The sequence below is a fragment of the Lissotriton vulgaris genome, chromosome 2_1, assembly GCF_964263255.1.
Source record: "Lissotriton vulgaris chromosome 2_1, aLisVul1.2, whole genome shotgun sequence".
Taxonomy (NCBI): Eukaryota; Metazoa; Chordata; class Amphibia; order Caudata; family Salamandridae; genus Lissotriton; species Lissotriton vulgaris.
In genome coordinates, this window is record NC_141687.1 from 445,259,695 (window position 1) to 445,282,373 (window position 22,679).

At 44.6% G+C, this 22,679-nt stretch overlaps 1 protein-coding gene across 1 annotated transcript; it reads left to right on the forward strand.

Annotated features, from left to right (window-relative positions):
• Positions 1 to 10,282: 10,282 nt before the first annotated feature.
• Positions 10,283 to 19,483, forward strand: LOC147730575 (uncharacterized). The gene is made up of 2 exons (XM_086954085.1): positions 10,283 to 12,513; positions 19,342 to 19,483. Exons 1-2 carry the CDS (start codon positions 10,319 to 10,321, stop codon positions 19,481 to 19,483), a joined length of 2,337 nt encoding a protein of 778 aa, XP_086810211.1. The 5' UTR covers positions 10,283 to 10,318.
• Positions 19,484 to 22,679: the final 3,196 nt, after the last annotated feature.

The window sequence follows — 22,679 nt, forward strand, 5'->3', positions numbered from 1 at the left end:
GCGAACTGGCAGAAATCCTTGCGAACACAAAAAAAAAAATCCGCAAATTCCCAGTTCAGTTGCTAGTTGCAACAATTGTATGACCCTGCTCTGACCCTCACAGCAGGCTCATAGAATAGCTACAAGTAGGCCACAAAGGTCCTGGAAAAAAAATTGCACTGCAACAGAAAGCAAATTACAGATAAGGAAGCAGGTGCCAGACTGAAATTTTAAAACAGTGACACATTAATAAATCAACCCCAAATTAATTCATGTCAGTTGAAGCAGGGCAGGTGTGCTTGCTTTTTTCCCCCATAATCTACAGTGATGATGAACCAGAGGGTGGCATTGATGTACCAGAGGGTGGCATGGGTGAAACAGAGGGTGGCAGGGGTGAAACAGAGGGTGCTGGGAACCTGTGATGATGAACCAGATGTAGAAGCAACATAATCGCGACTGTTGCGAGCCGACATGTAAGTTCGCAATTGCGAACTGGTACAAAACCCTCGCGAACTGGCAGAAATCCTTGCGAACACAAAAAAAAAAATCCGCAAATTCCCAGTTCAGTTGCTAGTTGCAACAATTGTATGACAAAAAAAAATCCGCAAATTCGCGAGAATTCACGGATTTTGCGGATTGCGAGTTCGCAAATTCGCAAAATTCGCGAATGCCAGATTCGCACAATTCGCCCATGCTTAATGGCAATGTCCTCTACTGTGAGCCCCAGTAACATGAGCAGGTACAGACAGACTCCTTTAATTAATAATAGAGTGGTTCAAGCCTACAGGGACACATGTGCTAGTGTCACAATGGTGACACCCAGCTTTGTGAACCCTGGACAGATCATACTAGGTGAGAATTACCTAGTGACCAATGCAAGCAATGTCACTACCACCCATAGTATGGCAATGGTGAATTTCCCCCAGGGAGGGGTAACTGGTCTCAAAAGAGTTGTTGTTAGTTCAGACCTCCCTGTAGAATGTTTGCTTGGCAATGACCTAGAATCTTCAGTCTGGTCTGAAGTTGAGTATAGGACTCATGCAGAGATGTTAGGTATATCAGCACATGTCCTTGCTGTGACCAGGTCACAGGTCAAAAATTGCAACACTGAACAGGCCCTGGATCCTGAATTTATGGACCAGAGTTGCCTACCAGGAGGAGAAGCATTAGGGTTAAGGCAGTGCCTTCAGCCACGGCAGGTGGTGGGAATACCTGCGGGCGGTGATGTGAGGAGGGGGAGGAGAAGGGTGGGGGGTAGTAATGTATGGATTACAGAGTTTAATAGGTAAGTTACCATATAAATAAATAAAACAAAATTCGTTGCGCACACTACATCGCATTTGGTGATGCAGTGCATGCAACAAAATGTTTTTTATTTATACATATGTTAATTTACCTGTTAAGGTCCGTAATCCATACATTACTGACCCCCACCCTGCTCCTCCCCCTCCCCACGTCACCGCCCGCAGGTACTCCCACCACCGGCAGTGGCTGAGTGCCTTCTCCCTTGCCTCAGAATGAGGATCAGCCTTCTGAGGAAGCTGATTGTGAGACCCCAGAAGGAACTGTCCTAGAAGAGCTTGAGCCTGATCAGGTTGAGTTTCTTGAGACAGGGGGACCTTCAAGGGCAGATCTGAGGCAGGTGCAGTTGGACTGCCCTTCTCTTGAACACCTCAGACAGCAAGCTGCTGCTGAGGCTGCTGGGAATACTACAGGTACCCATAGAGTGTATTGGGATGGAGGGCTCCTGTATTCAGAGCCTAGAGACCCAAAGCCTGGTGCTTCCAGGAGGTTAGTCATACCTTTGGCATTCAGTGGCTCCCTTCTTACCTTAGCCCATGTTATTCCCCTAGCAGGACATCTTGGCCATAACAATACTTGCGACAGGCTTGTCCCTCACTTTCACTGGCCTCACATGTCAGAAGATACCAAGGAGTTTTGTCGCTCATGTGTCACCTGCCAAGCCAATGGAATATCAGGTGGTACCACAAAGGTCCCCCTAATACCACTACCTGTGGTGGTGGTTCCCTTTGAGAGAGTTGGGATAGACATTGTTAGATCAATGGATCCCCAAACAACCTGGGCACAGGTTTATTCTGGTGGTAGTGGATCATGCCACGAGATACCCAGAAGCTTTCCCCCTAAGGACCACAACAGCACCTGTTGTAGCAAGAGCCTTCCTGGGAGTCTTCTCAAGAGTGGGTTTTCTGAAGGAGGTTGTCTCAGACAGAGGTGCAAACTTTGGGGCCGATTAGGATGGCGGACGGACTTGCGTCCGTCCGCCACCCCTGAGTAGGAGGGACCGTCTGCATGGGCAGCGGCGGTCCCTCCATGGCAATTAGGATGTGACCGCCACCCTGGCGGTCACATCCTGTATGTTTTACATTGCGGCGGTTGCTGCTTGAAGCAGCACCCGCCGCAATGTACAAAATGAAAGCAGTGCATTTGCATGCACAAAGCGGCAGGCACCGCGCGGTGCCTGCCGCTTCGTGCACGCAAAGGCAGGGGGGTACCATAGGTACCCCCCATGTGCACCCCCCACGCAACCTTCACCCAGGGGGCCCGCAACGGGCCCCCAAAGTGAATGTCCGTATGCTTTTCCATGGCGGAAAAGCCGCCGCGGAAAAGCATTACTTTCCCTACATCCTAATATGGCTGGCGGAGTCTGATAGACACCGCCAGCCATGTTAGGGCTTTTCCGCCGTGGTCGCCTTCCGACCGCGGCGGTAAAGCGGAGGACAGATTGTGAGATCCACCAGCCATCCTAATTTGGCGGTGGGTCTTTCAAGCCTCCTCGGCGGATTTCCCGCATCCTCCGGGCCGGTGGTGGCTTCCGCCGGCCCGGAGTATGCGGGAAATCCGCCATCATAATGACCCCCTTTATGTCTGTCATGATCAAGGGTTTACCTGAAAATCTTAGGAGAAGATGGGACATCCTTCTGCCCTGCCTTTTGTTTGCTTACAGAGAGGTCCCACAGAAGGGGGTTGGCTACAGCCTTTTCGAACTTTTGTTTGGGCACCCTGTAAGAGGACCCCTTTTTCTGGTGAAGGAAGGATGGGAGTTACCTCTCAAAGGTCCAAAGCAAGACATAGTGGATTATGTACTTGGTCTCCGCTCCAGGATGGCTGAGTATATTATTGTGTTTTTATCTAGGAACCAAATCAATATTGCTATTTTATGCCCTTGTACGGCTATAACCAATAATATCCCTATAATGACATAAGAATCAGATCCATATTTAAGTAAATAGCCCTTGCAGTCCAAAACACGGCAGAAGCTACTTCCTTGGATTCCTAGAAAGCACAACGAGTTCTTTCGACACACCAAACCTCCAGCAACCTGGGAAATCCCCATTTGCTTTTGTTTTGATTTGCCATTGAACTCCTGCGAACACTAAAGGAACAGTCACTTCTTAGTGACATCTTTATTGATGTCTTATGTCCAAACCTTACGTCAAACTCGGCACCTTTCAGGTATAAATATACCAAAGTTGCCTTAAGCAAACACACGGTGGTGGTTTTGGAGCCGAGCAGCTATCTACTTGCCCGAGAGCCCAGCTGATGCGAGAGCCCACAGACGCTACCCCTCCTCTTTCACGCACTGAGAGAGACGCTGTCTTTTCTCCTGCCGAGAAAATCCAGCTCCGGTGTTCTCAGCCGCCTTCGCGGGCTGCTGGAATATCGAGTCCTGAAAGAGAGATATCCGACCTCCTGCATTCTATTACCCAGGTACGGAGCTGACTAAACCCTTAAAGAGAATTCTTGAGTCAGATTCTTGGCAAAACCAACTTAACTTAAACTGCTACCCACGTATTAGGTTTAGGTCAGGTACACCGGGGTAGGCGTATTTAGAAGCACCAGTTGAGTACGTTAGTCAATGTATATATTTTATCCATTTTAAAGTATCTTATGGCTAAGAAACCATATCAATGCTTTTACAGTATTATTTCATAATACTCCTTTTACTGTACGCACTTTACTTTACATTAAGTATTGCAATTATGGCAATTCATTTCTCTTGCATAAGAAAGAAGACTGCTCAATATATCACACCTTTTATTGAAAAACGCCCGTCTCTCTTGTCTCTGCACTCTGGTGAAACTAAGTACGCACATCTGACTGAGTGAAATAGCTGTCTATTGTTTTCACACAACTCTAGAGATATACTCTTATTCTGAGGGAGCAAAGTTGTCATGTTATATGGCTGTTGGAAGTTAATCCCTTCTTGTCTATCCAGGGAGGTTAAACTCCTCCTCGTTTATTCGAGAAAGTTTCTAGTGACCTCTGAGCTAGCTGGCAAACCTTAAGTCTAATATAGTCAGTAAAGACCCAGTCGACCTCAGTCCTTCTTCTACACTGCTGAATATATTATTCCAATGCGCAGAGCCTATTGGGAATATAGGAACTACACTACATGGTGCCCAACGTTTGGTAAGGCGATAAAACTAACGCAAGACGTTAGAGTTACTCAGTCGTGCTTTTTCACACAGACCCTTTTTCCTGTAAATACTCCAAAAGACTTCTGGAGTGGGTAAAAGGTTAAAATCCGCCGGAACTTAGTAGGAAGAGATTCCTATGTATAGTTTTTGGTTTAGTCAACGTTGAAGGATACAGTGTTCCAAAATATTGTGCACCTATGGGCCCGATGTAGGTAAACTCCAATTTACCACTTCTTAAATACCGAATCATACCGATTCGGTATTTGAGAAGTGGTAAATTGGAGGGGGGGAGATGTGGGTATTTCAGAATCGGTAAATACCGAATCTGTAAGATTCGGTATTTACCGATTCTGTAAATACCGAATCGGTATCCCCCATTGATTCCTATGGGCCTTGAAGCCCATAGGAATCAAAGGGCATTACCGAATCGGTATTTACCGATTCGGTAATTACCGATTTCTGCACGGGTGCAGGGGGTGTCACTTTGACACCCCCTAGCACCCCCAATACAGGCTTGGGTGCCATGTGGCAGGCATACATGCCCTAGGGGCAGGTCTGCCTGCCACATGGCATAGGTGTGCATGCACACATGTGCATGCACACCGGAATCAGTATTTTACCATGAAGTTGTATTTCATGGTAAAATACCGATTCGGTAACACCTGTGGGACTCAGAAGAGTCCCACCTACATTAGGAATTTACTGAATCGGTAGAATTACCGAATCGGTATTTTACCGATTAGGTAATTTTACCGATTCGGTAAATGTGCAGTTACCTACATATGCCCTTGGAAACGGGCACCTACATGCCAAATGGCCATTTACCGGTCGGAAACGGCCGAAATCGAAAGGCTCCTACATCGGGACCCTAATCTTTTGTTTTCCTTGAAACTTTATCTGCAACAAAAACCTTTCTGCCAGTAAAAATGGTGGAAAGTGAAGACGATAGGGCGGCAGCTAGAATAGCAGCTCAACTCCTATAGGATGACACAAGTCTCCTACAGAATGACCCGAATGCTATACTCATTCCGGTCAACATAAGAAAAACTATAACAATTAAACTTATAGAAAACGGACTGACATCACGAGGTGGTACAGTCATATTCGTGGTAGAGGCGCATGAATATCGGCAGACAGAGGTATTCTATTCATGGATAAACTTTCCAGCAGCAAACGCTGTAACACACAAATTCCACTATTACAAAATAGAGGAACCTCCGGATGAATGCACTGCTTTCGAGGATGTTGAAATCCCACTAAATTACCAAGAGCACCTGCTCTGGTTTAAAGGCGCCCTAAAACATAATGATCACATCACCCGACTCGGTCCACTAGGTAGACCAGGAGCAACGTGGCCGGTTCTAGCCAGCTACACACCACATCCAGACATTGAAAAAATGTCAGACCGGGAACTTTTAGCCCAGCTAAAAGTACTAATTAAAATACATAGACAATTAGTCCAATATGTAATGCGGACTTCAACAGTCCAACCAGCTATTAACATTCCACAGCTGAGTCCTCATCAGGGAAACACAAACAAAATTACACCACAGAACATACAATCATGTCTTGGTAAAACACCCGCAAAACGGGAACAAATTGCATTCTGGCTAGCACAAAAGATAACTCAAATAGAGGCAGTATTTCCGAATACTACCCCTAGTGAAAAACACAGAATTCTGACTCTCTGCCTTCCAATGGGGATCGCACCACATGTGGAGGATTGTGACACTTGGGCACAGTCTTTGCTTCCATTTACACAAAAACACATGGTGTTCCGTCTCTGGCGGTAATACCAGATGTACTAAGACAGATTCAAAATGAATACGGTCCAGAACCTGCTTTAATTCTGGGTATGAAATTACTGAAAGACTTCAAGCAGGTCTCGGCTATATTATTAGCCAACATAAAAGGAGAAGCAGCATCTGTAGCGATCCGCCAGAAATTGAAAGAAACAGATATAGCAGACCAACCAATTGAACTTGCCAGAATCATAGAAAAATCCTATGAAGAACTAGGTAGAGATAGTTTGGGTGGGAAACCGTTAAAAACCCAACTAACTGAAAATCCTGAAAAGATATTTATTAAAGATAATTTAAAAACTCCGAAGAAGAGCTGGGATGGAAACAAACAATCCACTCCCAAAGAAAAAAGATTCCAGTCCAGAGGAAGGTCTCCTCGGCGGAGAGAAAGATCTCCGGACCAAGGACACAAGTCTCCCCAGAGGGAGCCTTCTGAGAAAAGATACAGTCTTAGAAATAGGGATAATTTGAAAAAGCCTGATAGATATCAAGATATTGATACACCTCCCTCTCGATCTTTTCAGACTTCCTCACAGAAATCGGAAAGAAGAGGACGGTCAGAACACAGGGAAGAGAAAGTCAAGTCCAAAGACAAGGAACCTGCTCAAAGTAAAAATTACAATTTCCAAGAAAGAATGTAGCAAGTATTAAAATAATCAAACATGCCGAAGATACTGAGGACACAGCTGAAAAACAGAGAGTGGGCCCAGACAATGCTAGACAGCGCAGCGGAAGTGACAATAGCTTGCAAGATCCTGATGAATCATCTGGAGACAGTGGACACGAATGAATACATTCAGGTGGAAACTGCAGATACTAGAGTTAGCGAACCTCATAAAATATACAAAATAACATTGCGTATAGAGGGAGATAAGACTAGGAAAGTAGGGGGTCTGTTTTGGGATAACCTTTCAAAAGGCTATGACATCCTATTTGCTGAGAAAGACTGGCCACGAGAGTTTGTCAGGGAGTGCCCTCGTGGCGAAGAAATGATTATGCCTTTCTTCTCAAATCATATTCCAATACATAGAAAATACATATATGCGAGAAAATGGGCAGTAGCTCTAGCACCTGCATTACATAAAAATCATGTAGGATGGGATGAGGACTCTCCTCCTCACAAAATCCAGTTAAAATGTCAACCAACTGCACAAAGGCAGTACCCAATTAAGCAAGACGCTAAAAAACAAGTCAAGGAGATCTTAGATCAACTTGAATACCAAGGGTGATCGAAACATGCACCTCTCAAATGAACAATCCTTTGTTTCCTGTCTCCAAACCAGACGATTCATATCGTCTAGTCTTGGACTACAGACACCTTAACTCATGTTGCAAGACATTTGCTGTACAAAACTCACACAGTGCAGCACTAATGAATAACATCTTTTGCAAAAAATACAAAACAACATTAGACATCTCTAATGGATTCTTTTGTCAAAACATTGCACCTGATAGCAGGTATTTAACCGCTTTCTCAATAATGGGGTCACAGAAAAATTTCTGTCGACTCGCACATGGATTCAAGAATAGCCCAGGATTATTCTCAGCAAGGGTAACAGAGTTACTACAAATATATGATTATGAGGCATTATCTTATGTCGATGATATCTATCTCACAGATGATGGCCTGGATACTCACTTGAAAAGATTGAACACCATAATACTTGGGTTTGCAGCAGAAGGTTACAAATTCAACTTTAAAAAGTCACGAATTGCCCATCTAACTGTCCTGTTTTTAGGATATGAAATATCAAGTGAAGGCAAAAGCCTAGCGGACAACTTCTTAGAGATTTGCGCTGTACTACAAGCACCAAAAACGCTGAAGAACTTACAATCAATACTAGGTTTCCTGAATTTCGGAAGAACTTACATTCTAAATTATGCAGAGAGGGTTAAACCTCTCTACAAATTAATAAAACCTTATTTTAAACCAATCAATTGGAATCAGAAACACACAAAAATTTTGAGATCATTGCAAACAGACATGTTAGCTAAAACAAAATTACAAACTTGCGACAACACACGCAACCTTGTAATCCGAGTCATCCCAGGAAGATGCGGATTCACGTACCTGACCACTAATGAGGGAGAAACGGTACCAATAGCATACAAATCACATTTGTACACACAAGCTGAAATAAAATTCAGTTCAACTGAAAAAATTCCAACTGCGGTTCAGCCTGCTGTAGCAAAAGAAAGAGCCCTAGCACAAGGTAAACAAATAATAATCGTTACACCGATACCAGCACTAGAAGCGGTAACAAAATCAAGCATTCCAAATGCTAAAGCACTACATCCGAGATGGATCCAATGGGTTAATTCTCTTGCTGCAACAGACGTAGTATACAAATTTGATCTTAATTTAAAAACACAAGAATTTCTACAATATGAATATGAATGTCCTCTGCCAACCGAAATTCTGCCTCTAGAACACGACGGCTGTATAATATATACAGACGGATCAGCACAACCCGCAGTTGGGGGTAAACAAGCTTACAGTGCTGCATGCGCAATTGTTAAAGGTCGTTGGCACAAAGTAAAATTTAGACCACTGGTCACTAAAACGCAACCTCTAGGGGATTGTACAGCTCAGCGAGCTGAACTACTAGCATTTAAGATGGCGCTTGAAAATACAGATCGCGAATTCCCCACACTAACAGTATGCGATTCATATTACTGCATTCAATCTTATAATGAATACTTGCAGAACTGGGTTCAAAACGGTTTTAAAGATGCAAAATGTGGCACAATTAAGCATAAAACGCTTTGGGAACAAGTAGTTCTTTTGCAGAAAGAACTACGAAAAACTCACGTGATACATACACTGAGTCATCAACATGATGGCGTTCACGTTGCAGGGAATTCATTGGCTAATACAGCCACACCGGAAACAACTCAACCGGCTTCCGTAGCCACAAAAAAGAGTTCAGAAAAATACATAGATGGGGAACCCATGCTGGCGTTAAAAACGTCTTCAAAAGGCGACTGTGCAGCTCTTCCCGTGAACTATCCACTCAATTATACATACATAATTGATGCAAACTCCGTTCCTTTTGCTCGAATCCCTGGAGTGGGGGATAGAGTAATGCCAAACAGGAACAGGAGAGTTTTCTTAATAGCGGACGCACACATGGGATTGGGTCTAAGGCACCGAGAGATCAAGGAATCTCTGAAAGAATTACAATCAGAATACTGGTGGCCGGGGATGAGCCTGCAACATTACAAATTTGCAAAAAGCTGTCCAAACTGCAACAGAGATCGCAGTAGCAAACCGACTGGAGTATTGCCATGGGCGTTCTTGTAGTTAGCATAAGGCTATCTATAAGTAAAATCTAGCGTCCCATTCATTTCTTTTTAAGACTAGATCACTTAAAAATACAGACACCAGTGCTCGGCTGATGCCAGAACTATTATAAAAGATTTGCGAGTCTTTATCGGCACAAACGCAATTGGCATGCTACATTCTGACGAGGATCCTGCTTTTAGCTCTCGAGCTTATAAGGATGCCATGAGCAGCATGGGCATTGCATTGCGGTACTCTTGTCCCTTCCATCCTGAGGGAAATGGGATTGTGAAAAGAAAAAACCGGGACATAAAGCAATCTATAACGGCGAGGGTATTAGGTTCGGGTGATGGGTGGGTCCAACATTTAACAAGTGTCCAACGTAGTCTTAACAATCTGCCAAGAAATTCTCTAAAAGGTTTCAGTCCGTACGAACTATTGTTCGGGACTAGAATGCATATTCAGGATTTAGATAGTCAGACTTCAGTGGTAGAAAGAAAATGCTTTGACATCAAAGATCGTTTCGCTGTTTTACAGGACTTAAATGAAACAAGAAAAGACCTGAGTAACATAAAGTTAAAACAGCAGCCAACAGCCACTGAAGATAAACCACCTGTCCTAGCAATGCCTGTCTGGATTCCAAAGATTCAGGATCTGGTCAGAGAGAAGATCGCGGTGAAGAAGGAATTTGGGCCTTCTTACAGAAAAGCAGTACCTGTCTTAGCTATCAGCGGAACAAGATCAGTTGTACTACCGCCCCCTGCTGGTAAAAAGGAGAACCGAGTTGTATCCATCGACCTGGTAAAACCACAATCATGTGGCCAATAATAAGTAGTAGGCCCAGTGGACTCCCAAGAAATAGCAGAATACCAAAATTTGCTACAATCCAAGAGGTTCAAACTGAGAGACTAATCACATTTGATAAACCTGCAGTGAATAAAAAAGGACTACGCAACAATGCCATGGATCTTGTGGCTCTTGCAACCCAAATTGAAACAGTTTGTCAAAAAACACCTGTCTACAGCGATGTATCCTCAGACTATGCTAATGAAAGAAAAAATGAAAAAACAAAGGAAAATTCGGAAGCAATTCCAACAATTGACAGAACAGCATCTGGCTACTTCATCAATTTCGATAACTTTTCTGAAGATCCAAGCAAACCAGAAGAAACGCCGGCAACAAAAACCTTTAAAGACAAAGCAATTGAACTCTTCCATCAACTAAAAGAAACCTATCTGATTTCTCCATGGATAGAATTTTGGATTGTGTTAGGTGTACTTTTCCTCCTGCTTTGGCTCATCATGGTACTTTGTTTAGGAAAATTCATTGAGAGAAATTACAGTACAATGGACACAGCAAGTCAGAACATCAACTTGGTCCTAAAGCCACACAAGTCATCTCACATCGAGAAAAGAGAACTATCATCAGTAAATGTCACTGCCATTCCAATACCCGGCGGGGTAGCTTGGGACAAAAGGGATTACGGAATCTATGGCCCGGTTGAACTCTTGAAATATCCACATCAGTTCAAAGTTTCATTAAGTGACTTTGTAAAACCAAGTAAATTCTCTGATGATTGGGACTTCGAAAGCAAAAATAATATGATGTCATATTTAGTAATGTCAGCAAAATTTACAGAACATGATTACTTACAGGGTTCGTCGAATTATGAAAAAATGTACTTCTATAACCACTTTGCACATCACTATTTACATAAATCTGCTCAACCTAGAAATGTTTTAAAGTATAATCAATGGGAACATTGTGCAACTCCACCAAAAGTCAGTTCGAAAAATTTTTATGAGAAATTCCCATACTTCTCAGGGTCTAACACAAGTGATGCAGAAACATTTTATTTTAAACTGTTAAATAAGACAGGGATCAAAACAATGTTGAGAAATACTAAATTGATTTATTCTGAAACATTTTATGAAAAAATTAATACATTTGGTTTTGATTTCTGGAAAAATAACATTGAAACAAAAACCATCTGGGGTACAAAAAATTGGCAAGTCCAAGGTTTAGAAGCATTATTTAGAGCCTGCATGATCCCAGAACAAATAATATTCTTGAATGACACCATTCAACAGACTACTTGTCTTGGCCTAGCTAAGATTAAAGACTTAAACAAACCGTATATTCCAAAGCCAATCCCTGATAGTAATACCACTACAGATGTTGAGATAGACGTATCCAATATATTACATCAAAACAGAACACACCCTGATTGGAAAAAGTGGTTAATCTGGCCAACAGACACAAATAACTGTCAAGATAGATTCCTGAACAAAAAACAGGGGTTTAAAATGACCAGACCAGACCCTAGATATTCCCAGAGACAACATCCAGGGATAGTAACAACATACAGTGTAGGGAAACTATGCATTGAATGGCTACAAACATCCACACTGGCTGAAGTTAAGCAACACTTGACTTTACTTAAAGACGGTGCTGACTTACGTGATTTCATAATGGGACCACGCAAACAGCGTCAAAACTGTTTCATAGCGGCCGGTATATACGCTGAGTACAACGAAGCTTGGAAAGTAAATCAAATTGAGACAGCAGAGAAAATACGAGAAATTGATCGTATTAATTTGGAAAAATCACTTTCTGTTGTGGACAATGGGTTAATGACTCTGTCCTCCAGAATATATTCACTGGACAGTATTGTATCATCTGCTATCGATATAATAGATCAGGACTTACCAATGTTACAACACGGTCAGTCCCAATTACGTTCTATTGTACCGCTAGGCTGGACGTTGCAAAATCTGCATTCAGGCTACGTGCCATGGCGTTTGATAAACACAAAGTCATTATTCTCTATCTTTAACCTTACTGATAAACAAATCAGTTTGGCACAAAAAGGAGCAGGCTATACGATTCTGAGCATTGAAAAACTTGAGAGATTACCATTGACAATGTCAGAAAGACCTGTCATTGAATGGATAATACACGGAATAATTACAATTCTGATAACAACTTTCCAATTTAAATACTGCCAAGAGTATATACCAGCGGGCCAGTATGAAAGGTTGGGTAAAGGGTACACACACATGTTATAGTGAAAAGAAACAGTATGTATTTCTTAGTGGTAACAATTGTAAACAATCACTAAGCGGTATACTTCTATGCCAAGGTATTAATTTACATGGGGCCTGTGAGGGGACTTCAAATAACCTTTCATGTCACCAGCACGGCACACCTGCAACACAAATAGAGCCATTCTTTAGACGGCTTTCTAACGGGAGCTATATTCTAATAATGGACCACAGCTGTTGTGGCATGGTGCCAGGGAAAGCCTATCTCGTAAGCGTTAGTTCCATGGTCACTTGCTGTATGCAAGTATCGTATCCAAACAGCTCTCCAGATACAGAGGCGACGATTTGGCCTTCTTTGAATATCTCTTCTATACGAATTGATACTTTAAGCAGAATGAAGTCTGTTCTTTTACAGACAACCATGCCTTTAACGTCATCAAAAGAAACGTATGATCTTCTAGTTGCAAGGACAACGGCAGAGATACATACCCTTTTATCAACAAATTACCCGTGCATTTCGTGGAAATGCTAAGCCAAATCTTAAATATGTCTGATGCCAGTGGTATCCCACATATATTTAAGACAATTTTTTCTGGACTGCTAACACCCTTCGAAGCAGTGCTGGGCATTTTTCCCAATTTTGTCCATTCTGTCTTTGGCGGCCTGCCAATACTTTTGGGACTCGTAGCAGGAATTTTATTTTTGACCCTTCTGCTCTGATATGGTAAGCCAAGTTGCAGACAAGACTCAAGCAACAATGGAAGAAACGATCCTAGCTATACGCTATCGGGACCGCTTAACTAAAGTCTTTGGATTAGCCCGGCTAAGAGATCTGAATATGACCTGGTTTCTTTCATTCAGACCTATCTGGCAAAATTGCATCCTACCTGTGCTTCGATGTATGCTATGCGGAGAAGAATGCGTTTTGGACGTCTGTCTTACACTACCATCAGCAGTACCTTTGGATACAGATACTTTGTTAAGTCCCGTAACGGCTCATGCATCGTGTTGTCCCCAGCGGCTACCCATTCTGATGACGGCATTTGTTGAGACTTCACCACTACGATTAGGTTTCAGTGAAGTACGAGATGAGAGCAGCATCACCCAGGTACGACCTTCTGTGAGCATTGCTGATCCTGACATCGATGATAGCAATCATTCTCACGACTGCACTGTTGCGGCACTTTCAAACTTGGTTGAACTTTCACCTGATGTCGTAGACCCGTTTTTTGCGAGTCTGTCTGAAATTATGTTCTCTCCTGAACAGAAAGAATAACTTTTTAAGCAACGAGCACACAGCGTTCCCCTGAACTCTGAATTCGGCCTTCAGCTTTGATAAACAAAAACTACTGAAAACATTTGGAACTATTTTTTCCCCTGAAAACTATTTTTTTTTTCTCGAACTTCCAAAATATTTACCTTTTTCTGGCACATGTACTTTGCTTAAAGTAGAACTATTCTTAAAGAACAGAGCTTCTAATTTTGGGAACTCTAGAGACAATATATTACCTCAGCCTCTAGCACATTTACAGCAACTGTATTTATATGTGATGGAATGGTCTCGCCCTTCTTTTCTGTATTAAGAGCCATTTCATGTGTAATTTTCGAAATCGTTCAGCTAATATATATAAGCATGTTTAACTGAATGATTACACTGCTTGAAAAGCGTACAGTACAATAATCCTTTTTGTGTATTTCGCATACACCATTTTGAATGCATAAAATGTATTTTGGGGTGGGTTGGAATACACATGCACCTTTAAATGTTTACTATTGCTTAGTTTAGTGATGATGGACATTAGATCGTTTAGTGGGTATTGTGTTTTTATCTAGGAACCAAATCAATATTGCTATTTTATGCCCTTGTACGGCTATAATCAATAATATCCCTATAATGGCATAAGAATCAGATCCATATTTAAGTAAATAGCCCTTGCAGTCCAAAACACGGCAGAAGCTACTTCCTTGGATTCCTAGAAAGCACAATGAGTTATTTCGACACACCAAACCTCCAGTAACCTGGGAAATCCCCATTTGCTTTTGTTTTGATTTGTCATTAAACTCCTGCGAACACTAAAGGAACAGTCAGTTCTTAGTGACATCTTTATTGACGTCTTATGTCCAAACCTTACATCAAACTCAGCACCTTTCAGGTATAAATATACCAAAGTTGCCTTAACATCTTGGCTGCTAAGGGTTTTCCCCTCCTGTGCTGAACTTGCTTGAATACTATGGTTTCATGACAAGGTCAGCTCGTCATAAGCACAGCTCCACTGTGCCTCATGACGAGCTGACCTTGTCATGAGCATGGAAGGGGTTAAGCAAACACACGGTGGTGGTTTTGGAGCCGGGCAGCCTGAGAGCCCAGCTGATGTGAGAGCCCAAGGACGCTGCCCCTCCTCTTTGACGCACTGAGAGAGACGCTGTCTTTTCTCCTGCCGAGAAAATCCAGCTCCGGTGTTCTCAGCCACCTTCGCGGGCTGCTGGGATATCGAGTCCTGAAAGAGAGATACCAGACCTCCTGCATTCTATTACCCAGGTACGGAGCTGACTAAACCCTTAAAGAGAATTCTTGAGTCAGATTCTTGGCAAAACTAACTTAACTTAAACTGCTACTTACTTACTCCTTCCCACGTATTAGGCTTAGGTCAGTTGCACCGGGGTAGGCGTATATAGAAGCACCAGTTGAGTACGTTAGTCAATGTATATATGTATGTATATATTTTATCCATTTTAAAGTATCTTGTGGCTAAGAAACCATATCAATGCTTTTACAGTATTATTTCATAATACTTCTTTTACTGTACACACTTTACTTTACATTAAGTATTGCAATTATGGCAATTCATTTCTCTTGCATGAGAAAGAAGACTGCTCAATAAATCACATCTTTTATTGAAAAACGCCTGTCTCTCTTGTCTCTGCACTCTGGTGAAACTAAGTACGCACATCTGACTGAGTGAAATAGCTGTCTATTGTTTTCACACAACTCTAGAGATATACTCTTATTCTGAGGGAGCAAAGTTGTCATGTTATATGGCTGTCGGAAGCTAATCCCTTCTTGTCTATCCAGGGAGGTTAAACTCCTCCTCGTTTATTTTGAGAACGTTTCTAGTGACCTCTGAGCTAACTGGCAAACCTTAAGTCTAATATAGTCAGTAGAGACCTAGTCGACCTCAGTCCTACGTCTACACTGCTGAATATATTATTCCAATGCGCAGAGCCTATTGGGAATATAGGAACTACACTACAATATGAAAAAGGTGTCCAAAAACCTTGAGGCCAGCCCGGATTTGCAAAAAGCCTGGCATGACAAAAAGGCTGTGCTGACAGTTTACCAGCCAGGGCAGAAAGTGTGGGTGTTGGAGCCAGTGGCCCCAGTAACACTCCAAGACAAATGGTCTGGACCCCACACTATTGTTGAACAGAAGGGAGAGGTAACCTATCTGGTTGATCTTGGAACTCCCAGGAGCCCCCACAGGGTGCTTCATGTCAACAGATTGAAACCATATGTTGACAGGGCAGACATGGGCTTGCTCATGGCTACAGATGAGGGACAAGAGGAGGAGAGTGACCCTCTCCCAGACCTGCTTTCTCAGAACCCGGATGATGGATTAGTTGACGGTGTAGCCTTGGCAGGCAGCCTCACTGATCAGCAGCAGAGGGACTGCAGACAAGTCTTGCAGGCCTACAGACATATATTTTCACTGACTCCATGTCGGACAAGCTGGTGCACCCATGAGGTGGACACTGGTGACAGTCTGCCTATGAAGAGTAAAATCTACAGGCAACCTGATCATGTCAGGGACTGTATCAGGACAGAGGTCCAAAATATGTTGGAGGTGGAAGTCATTGAGCCCTCAGAGCCCTTGGGCCAGTCCTGTAGTCCTAGTGCCTAAACCTCACACCCAAGATGGTAAGAGAGAGATGAGGTTTTGCGTGGATTACAGAGGCCTCAATGCTGTCACTAGGACAGATGCCTACCCAATACCAAGAGTAGATGAGCTCATTGACAGATTGGCTTCTGCCAAGTTCTTGAGTACATTTGACTTGACAGCTGGCTACTGGCAAATCAGACTACCTGATAAAGCAACAGCCAAAACAGCATTTTCAACCCCAGGAGGTCATTATCAATGTGTGGTAATGCCTGTTGGTCTGAAGAATGCACCTGCCACATACCAGAGGTTGGTGAACCACGTCCTCTCAGGTCTGGATGACTACTGTGCAGCTTATCTTGATGATATTGCTGTCTTTAGCTCCACTCGGGAAGATCACCTGATCCGTCTGAAGAATGTTTTGGAGGCCCTGCAAAAGGCAGGCCTAACTATCAAGGGAACCAAGTGCCAGATAGGGCAGAGCAAGGTTGTATACCTGTGCCTTCGTCAAACAAATATTCCCTTTGGGACACCTTACTATTGGAACACAGGACACATACACAAGAACAACAAATACTAACGCAATACTGTATTGGTGAGGCAAAATGTAAAGGTAGACAAGATTATAAGAGTATGCTAGACAGTTTATTCATAGTAAAAAATACATAATAGTAAAAATAATCATTAAAAACAGGGGACAGACAATTAAAATAATGAAACACTCAAATTCCTATTGGTAAAAAGGAGGTACCAAACAGACACTCAATTCAGCAAAACATCAGAATTGTCTTCAAATAGAATATAGCACAATCCTCCTTTTTCTTAAGCATCAACGCATTTCGGCGGACCTTCTCATAAAAGCCACCTTCATCAGGCATGCATATAATGTCTTCCCAGTTAATTCTAAAATATATATATTTTTTTTATAAAATGTATGTATACATAGAACCTTCTGCTAAAGCACATCTCACAATTACAATGCCTCAACCGTTGTTAGAAGTATCACAAAACATTGTTTTGTGATACTTCTTTTGTTCTTGTGTATGTGTCCTGAGAATATATGTTTGACAAAGGTCTTTTTGTGGTACTCCATCCCTTTGGTTGTGGGGTCCCTCTCTCTTTTATTAGAGATGTTTACCTGTGCCACCTTGTAGGTAGAGGTCAGGTTCAACCATTGGAGAGAAAGATCCAGACCATAAAGGACTGGACTCCTCCCACCACCCAGACACAGGTCAGAGCTTTCTTGGGCCTGTCTGGGTACTACCGGAAGTTGGTTAAGAACTATGGGTCCATTGTAACACCTCTTAATGACTTAACTTCCAAGAAAATGCCAAAGAAAGTTCAGTGGACAGTAAGCTGTCAAAAGGCATTTGATGACCTGAAGCAGGCCATGTGCACTGCACCTATTCTGCAAAGTCCAGACTACTCCAGGGAATTCATTGTTCAAACAGATGCTTCTGTGTTGGCTGTAGGAGCTGTTCTTTCACAACTGAATAAAGATGGTCAATACCAGCCAATAGCTTTTATTAGCAGAAGGCTGACCCCTAGAGAGAAATGTTGGTCGGCTATTGAGAGGGAGGCCTTTGCTGTGGTTTGTGTCCTGAAGAAGCTGAGGCCATACTTGTTTGGTACTCGCTTCAAGATTCAGACAGACCATAAGCCCCTCTTGTGGCTCAATCAGATGAAGTGTGAAAATCTCAAACTGCTTAGGTGGTCCATTTCCCTAAAGGGGATGGACTTTACAGTGGAACATAGACCTGGGACTGACAATGCCAATGCAGATGGACTCTCTAGATATTTCCACTTAGAACATGAAGACTCAACTGGTCAAGGTTAGTTTAATGGAGGGGCGCTAGGTGGCGCAGGACGAAGATGGCCGCACTCGTGTGAGGCTCCAGCCCACCGAGCATACCAACACTTATTAATCACATCCTGCAGCATATTTTTTGAGACAAAAACATCGCCACTGGAAGCGGAGAGCGCTGAGGCAACAGTGACACTGTGAGCTGCAAGCGGCAGGTGTTGTCTGCTACTAGCCGCGACCCTCCGCCAAGAAATCGCGGATCCGGCACCTGTCTGGTGCGCGCACGGGGGGCCAAGGCTTGAGGGCCCTAATCAACATGGTGGATGGGAGCGGCGATAACGTTACCAGCGGACCGGGCTGGTGAGATCCGCGACATCTGTGAGGGCCCCTGGAGATACGCGGCACTGGTGACAGAGGTACCTGCCGCTTGTTGACACCGCTCACTGGACTCCTTGTCGCAGTAAGGTGCAAGCGGGATTGGACTGCGCCCTCCTCCCGCAGGACCATTAGCACTGGGTGCTGCGCTCATCCCCTGGCGCGGACTGCACGAGGGCGGCCCCCAGGGGGTGACATGGGGGCGGCCGGCGCGCTGCACTGGGCGAGGAGCTGGCACCAGTATTACACCGGGCACACCACAACAAGGCCAGTGGTACATGAGGAGAGTTAGAGCTGTAATAGCTGATGGCATTTTGAGGAGACCGGCTCGATCAGCGGTACCGTGCAGGCAGATCTGAGAACCCTGCGTGTGAGTGGATCTCTGTGCAGCCATTTTATCAGGCAAGTGACTGGTGCAGAATCATACCCATGGATCACTGTAGCACCTACCCGGCCCAAGCAGAGTGAAAAGTAGGGACACTTGCAGACCTTCTGGACCACCCTATCATCCCGCTCTAATGAAATTGGCGACCCACAGGTCTCGGTCCTATTTGTTATTTACGGAGGCCTTCACTACTATTGCCCACAAGCGCGCTGGTGCCACACACCACTGGCACACATTCCTGAGCTGCTACTGGACACACCCCAAGCCGCATAACTCTGCCCGCCCCCCTGCTGCGGTGCTGATGCCGCTCAAGACTGTGCCCTACTGTTGTACTGTTGTATGGTGTCCTGAATAGCCTGGGGGACGGCTTTGTCCAACTTGAGGCTAGGGGATCCGGAGAGATACCATCGAGCCCTCCAGTCTATGCTTCTGCCTACTGTGCGCTGCAAATCCGTTCCCACTATACACCAGTGCTGCAGCAAGATGGGGTGCACTGATACTAAGCAATCCAAAATCCCCTTCGAGACTCATAAAATCTCAGCGTCCCAACCGCCAGTTGCTGCTGCACACAAAAATGACGCCCCGCCTGAGGAAGACTAGCAAGAGCTCCTGCTCGGGATGAAGCACAGTCTCACCTCCATTGATTCCAAAATAGACACTCTAAATGCAAGAATGAACACAGTGGTCGCCAAACTGGGCCAGCACAACACCCGCTTGAAAGAAGAGGAGAGCAGAATCTCGGACTTGAAAGATGGAGCGACGACACAAAACCGCCATATTTCACAGATGTACAAGTTGCTTAAAATAATAGCCGACAAAAATGGAGATTTGGAGGCTCGATCCCACAGAAATATTATACGCATTATGGGCCTTGCGGAGACCACCAACATGGGACGTATGGAGGACTCTATTGAAAAATTGCTAATAGACCTTTTCGGCAGAGACTGTTTTTCCCCTCATCTCACTGTGGAGAGGGCACACAGATCCCTGGCAGCCCGCCTTCCTCCAGGTGCACCACCGAGGCCCATCATTGCCCGCTTACTCAATTACCGCGACCGAAACGCGGTCCTCCGCCTGGCCCGGGAAAAACAGCGAGTGCTTTATGAAAACACAACTCTGGCCTTTTTCCCCGATTTCACCCCAGCGGTACAGGAGGCCCGGCACAAGTTTGCTGGTGTAAAAAAGTAGCTGCAAACACAGAATATCCCCTACGCCATGCTCTACCCCGCAAAACTCAAAATCACGCATCGAGGGAAACAGCAATTCTACACCACCCCGCAGCAGGTTGAGGATTACATCAAATGCTATAAAACGGCATCCTCACAAGAGACTGACCGCCGCAACCGCTCCAGATCAAGCTCTCCGCTATCAAAACAGGACTGATGCTCACGGCAGATAGATGCCCAATTGGAGAGACTTAATGCTTCTTCACGATGGGACTGAATGACCTACTCTGGTGATGTATATGATGACTTACCATGTCTCTTTGAATATGCAAACTGTGGCTATGCTCGGCTATCAGTCAGTCAAAAAGCTTTTATTATCGGTTAAAAACCATATGAAAGACATGAATATCACATCATATACAACAATACTATATACAAATAAGATAATAATTATAAAAAAGTTCATAAAAGACCTCAAAAAGCAGTGTACTTGAGTTTATAAACAAGCATTGGTGTCTCTCACTCTTAGACAAGTTACAGTCTGACCCACCACGCAAAGTAAGTGAAAAGGGGGCCACCAGTATTATATCTTTTTAGGTTTAAAGTATTTTATTAGAAAGGTACAGCAGTCAAGGAAAACAATCACACAAAGAATCAGTGTTTACGCCGGGAGGCATCTCAAGAATAAAGTTCAAATGTCCCAGCCCCGGAGGGCTGTCCTAGTATCCGACGCCATGCCTGGAGATGTGCAAGAGAGTTCAGAGAGCAACTCCTTAACTGTTCCGCACCTTACTTGAAATAAACTGTTCCCCCCCAACAACTTCCCCCCTCCCCCTTCCCACCCCGTCCAGTGCTGTGTAGTATCAGGTCTCAGTATCTTCTCGGCCCTCCACTCCTTCTCTCCCCTCCCCCAATGGGCACATTCAGATCCCCCTCAATCGTATAGGGCGTTACAGTGGTGGTGTGAGCCTCATGAGTCTCAGGTATCTTGGGCATGTAATTTCGTTGAACTCCGTGGCCAGTAGTGTATGAAAAGGCTGCCACAACTCTTCGAAGCAATCCACTTCCCCGGCCAGCGTGAGTGAGAGCTTTTCCATTCCCAGAACATGCCACAGCCTGTGCAGCCAGCCTGTAAATGAGGGAGTGGTCGGCGTGCGCCAGTGTATCAGGACATTCTGAACAGCGGATCCCAGCATGATTGCTATCTGCCTCCCCCTTCGAGATTTCAGCTGGTACATCAAGCCATTGGGGAGACCTAGCAGAATGTTCGCTGGGAAACGGGGCAGTTCAATACCAAAGCACGTATCTATCTCATCGACCACCCCCGACCAGTATGCCTGCAGTATCGGACAGTCCCAGAGAATGTGTGTTAATGTGCCTACTTGCCCGCAATTGCGCCAGCATTTGTTGTCTATGAGTCGGTTCATTTCGTGCAGGCGTTCCGGGGTGTGATACCAGTATGTGGAGATCTTGGTAAAGGTTTCAGTGAGGCCTACATGGTAAGCTGAATGCCGTGCCCTGTATGAGATTTGTTCCCATTCCTTGTGACTAAGTGTCCTCCCTAATTCTTTGTTCCAGCGTTCCCTCCCGGGGATGTAGAAATGGGAAGGTGGGGGCTGTAGCATCTTATAAAGGTCAGTTATGAGTTTTGCGTCTGAAGTGCGTGTCACTAGCCACTTTTCGTACTGCGATAGTTTCCTATCCGCTGCCTCCCTGACCTGTGGTTGTAGAGCCCAGTGTCGGACCTGCCAGTATCTCATGCGGTCGGTTTCACCCATCTGATACATGTCTTTGAAGCTCTGAAAGGAAATGATCCCTTCTTCCGTGTACATGTGAAAAAGAGCCCTGCAGCCCCTGTCTCTCCAGTGCGAGAAGGCCCCAGTCTCAGTTCCCGGTGTGGATTATCCACAATAGGTGTGAATGGAGATGGGAAAGTTGTGAGATCGAACTTTTGATTAGTGGCATCCCACACTCTCAACGGAACTCTTGTTATATAGGAGGCATAGAGATTCGGGGGGCGGTGCGACCGGCGGAGAAATGGAATTTCTTGCAAGGGGCGCCCAGCTACAGCTTGATCTTGGAAGAGCCAGTGTTTATCTGACTCCCACCTGCTCCATTCTACCAAGTACCTCAATTGGGACGCCTGGAAGTATTTGCGCAGGTCCGGAACTCCAAGTCCCCCCGACTCCGGCGCTAAAGTGGTAAGGGCCCGTCGCATGCGAGGCTTGCGACCCTGCCACACAAAGCGGGACACTTCCGTTTGCATCCGCTGAAGCCATCCCCGTGGGGGCTGCAAAGGCAGTGCCCGGAATAGGTACAGAACCTGGGGTAGGATTGTCATTTTAACAGCTGCGATCCTGCCCAGCCATGAGATTGTCCCCTTATTCCACCTCCCCATTTCTTCCTTAACCTTCTTACCCATCCCCTCATAGTTGACGGAGACGGTCGCCTGCAACGTTGGTGCCAGCGCGATCCCCAGGTATTGCACCTGTTCTCGCGACCATCGGAGAGGGAAAAGTCTTTGTAA

What these genes read in the sequence shown, in the direction of transcription:
- LOC147730575 (XM_086954085.1), top strand. Translation starts at nt 10,319, where the DNA reads ATGTGGCCAATAATAAGTAGTAGGCCCAGTGGACTCCCAAGAAATAGC. An exon ending in CAATTTAAATACTGCCAAGA is followed by an intron (nt 12,514 to 19,341) that starts GTATATACCAGC and finishes TGTCCTGAATAG; the next exon opens with CCTGGGGGACGGCTTTGTCC.